The sequence below is a fragment of the Arachis ipaensis genome, chromosome B10 (assembly GCF_000816755.2).
Source record: "Arachis ipaensis cultivar K30076 chromosome B10, Araip1.1, whole genome shotgun sequence".
Taxonomy (NCBI): domain Eukaryota; kingdom Viridiplantae; phylum Streptophyta; class Magnoliopsida; order Fabales; family Fabaceae; genus Arachis; species Arachis ipaensis.
In genome coordinates this window covers 8,988,443-8,991,006 of record NC_029794.2, presented here as the reverse complement: position 1 = coordinate 8,991,006, position 2,564 = coordinate 8,988,443, and the positions used below count along the sequence as shown (strand labels likewise).

Here is a 2,564-nt window from a genome sequence, read left to right as displayed (position 1 = left end):
TAATTTAATCAACTTGTAAAATTTTAAAAATAAAAATAACTTACACGTATATTTTTAAATACTAATTTGACTCTAATCTCTCGACATGTCACAAGTTATAACATCATCATATCATATAACACATCATTATCTAACTAAAAGAAGGATCAATTTAATTTATGTTTTATCTTTTACAAATTAATATGACCAATTTAAACTTCTACTTTAGGGACTAATTTGAAGAATAAATAATTTTAAAAACAAATTTAACTATTAACCATATCTATTTAATATAAATACGCAGTTTTGCACAAGTTTAATTAAAGGTTATATAAATTGAGAGTTGATGACGACAAAATCAATTCTACGGGCTTAATGTATTGAGTAGTTAAATGATAGAAAATGGGTTATTAACTTAATACAAAAGATGTCTGTAATTTTGGCGATGTTTTTTTCTTTAGCACTGCATCGTGATAGATTGATTTTAAATTTCATTTGTCTGTAGAAAATGTTCTGACTTATCAAAAGAAATTCAGTAACTCTTAAAATTCACCAATGATCACCGCCATACTACCAGAGAACTGCATTGAACAAAATATAATAACAAGTTTAAAACATCACTCACTCGTACTAACTTCAACAAAAATACCACTCAAATAATCTTTCAAAGTAGATAGAAAAATTAAAGTAGGTTAAAATATAAGCATCATCTATGCCTAATGTGAACAACAACATCTCATCCAGTCAAAGCCTCTGAGGGCTCATTCAGCACTGCTCCAGAAGCCCATCATACCGATATCATGGATATTTTAGATCAACAGCTTCTCAATAGCATCCTGCAATAGAAACAAAATACTTAGAATATATGCTTAATTAAAGAAACATATGACCACAAAAACCCAAGGAACAGCAATAGAAATATCATGAAAGTAACCTTTAGTTGCTGTATCTGTGATTTCAACTGACTTCCTTCATTTGTTGTCACAGAACATGCAATCACTGGCCGGGTGACACCACAAGCTCGCCCAAGTGCTTGTTTTGATGGGACAAAGACATAGGGAACGTTCTAAAAGAAAATCAAGTACACATATAAATGATCAATGACCTATAATGACGATGCACAAAAAAACAGAGTAAGAGAGTTAAAATAAGCATCATGAATAATCATGAATCAAAATTAAAAGCCTTGTACTATCATTTCCACACACAATTTATATCTTGCTTGCCCCAACTATTAAACAATTTGACAACAGCCCGCAACCTGAATCAACATCTACACTATGGAGACAAATTCAACCATGACACTTAATCGATTTATTACACATCATGGCACATAATTGCAAAGAAAGAATCTCATATAAAAGAAAGGTACTACAACAGAACATAAGATACATAAACGATAATAATAGATGAAATTAGGGTTTACAAGTTAAGAAAAAAATTTAAGTTTTCAATGCATTTGTTTTCGGTTCATTTAAATGAGAACATTTAAAACTTTTCACTAATGGTAAGCTTATCATGTGCCCTTAGAGCACATGTTAGCTAAACCCATAAAAAATAAACCTCTAAATAAGGATATAATACATGCAACATAATAAAATCCTGAAATAAAAATGACCGAAAAGTAACTAAAGTATTAAACTAAAGATACATTATATAATTCAATTTTCCAAATGATCAATATGCAGAAGCGTGACATATTGGTCACTAACAATAAAATAACCCAGCTTGTTCCTTAATCGTTACTTTGCATACTAATCGCGATCCAGGCGCAATTTCAGTTAATCCCAGTGATTTTTATAGCTCCCACTATCACATGAGGAGTCAGATTAATTAGCAAGTTAGTTACACACTTTGCAGTTTGGAAAAGTTTGTTATACAGCTGTTAACAGTGGTGAACGGTTAGTTAGCAGATTTAGCTAAGGAAGTATATATAGTAGATAGAGTAATTAGAATTTTGAGTTTTTGCTCTTGTAAGTCTCATTTTCCTGCTTAGTCAGAAGTAACTTGCTTTTGACCTAGGCCTTTCCTCTGTAAACTTTCCTCTGTTCTTGAACCTTCCCTCTCTCTGAACTAACATTTCCACACCCACACTGAATCGTGACTAATAATAACTACCAATGTCCGCATACACACTCTGTCAATGCGATTCCTTCGCTATAAATAAATGTTATGAGAGCGAGCGAGAGAGATATACCTTATCCTCAGCAAGAAGAGGAAGGTGGAGGAGAATCTCAAGCGGCTCAGTATCAGCCGCCATAACAACAAACTCCGAAATACCCCTGTTCAGCACCCTTTTTGAGCTGTTTGTAGTTGGCAGCTTGCTGAACAAGATCGAGTATGGTTATGGTGAGTTGAGCATCTGCCAAAGGGTAAGCTTTTGGGTTCACAGCTTCTCCTGTCTGCAAACTCAAATCAAAACAAAATTAATAAAGGAAGAGAAATTCATCGTTGAATCAAGATTTGAACAGAATTCGATTAGGAAGTGGAATGAAAAGGAGAGAGCGTACCATTTTCGATTGAAGGAAGAGAGGGGGAGAAAGGGGGGCTAGGGTTTTTCGAAGACACAAAAAGGGGCTGCAGGG

At 33.5% G+C, this 2,564-nt stretch overlaps 1 protein-coding gene across 1 annotated transcript; it reads right to left on the bottom strand.

Moving 5' to 3' along the window:
* LOC107620074 (NHP2-like protein 1) lies at nucleotides 528-2,564 on the bottom strand. Its single transcript, XM_021113451.1, is given in 5 exon segments — nucleotides 528-815; nucleotides 914-1,045; nucleotides 2,177-2,270; nucleotides 2,272-2,381; nucleotides 2,490-2,564. Coding segments are annotated over 5 exon segments (366 nt in total). The 5' UTR covers nucleotides 2,493-2,564; the 3' UTR covers nucleotides 528-788.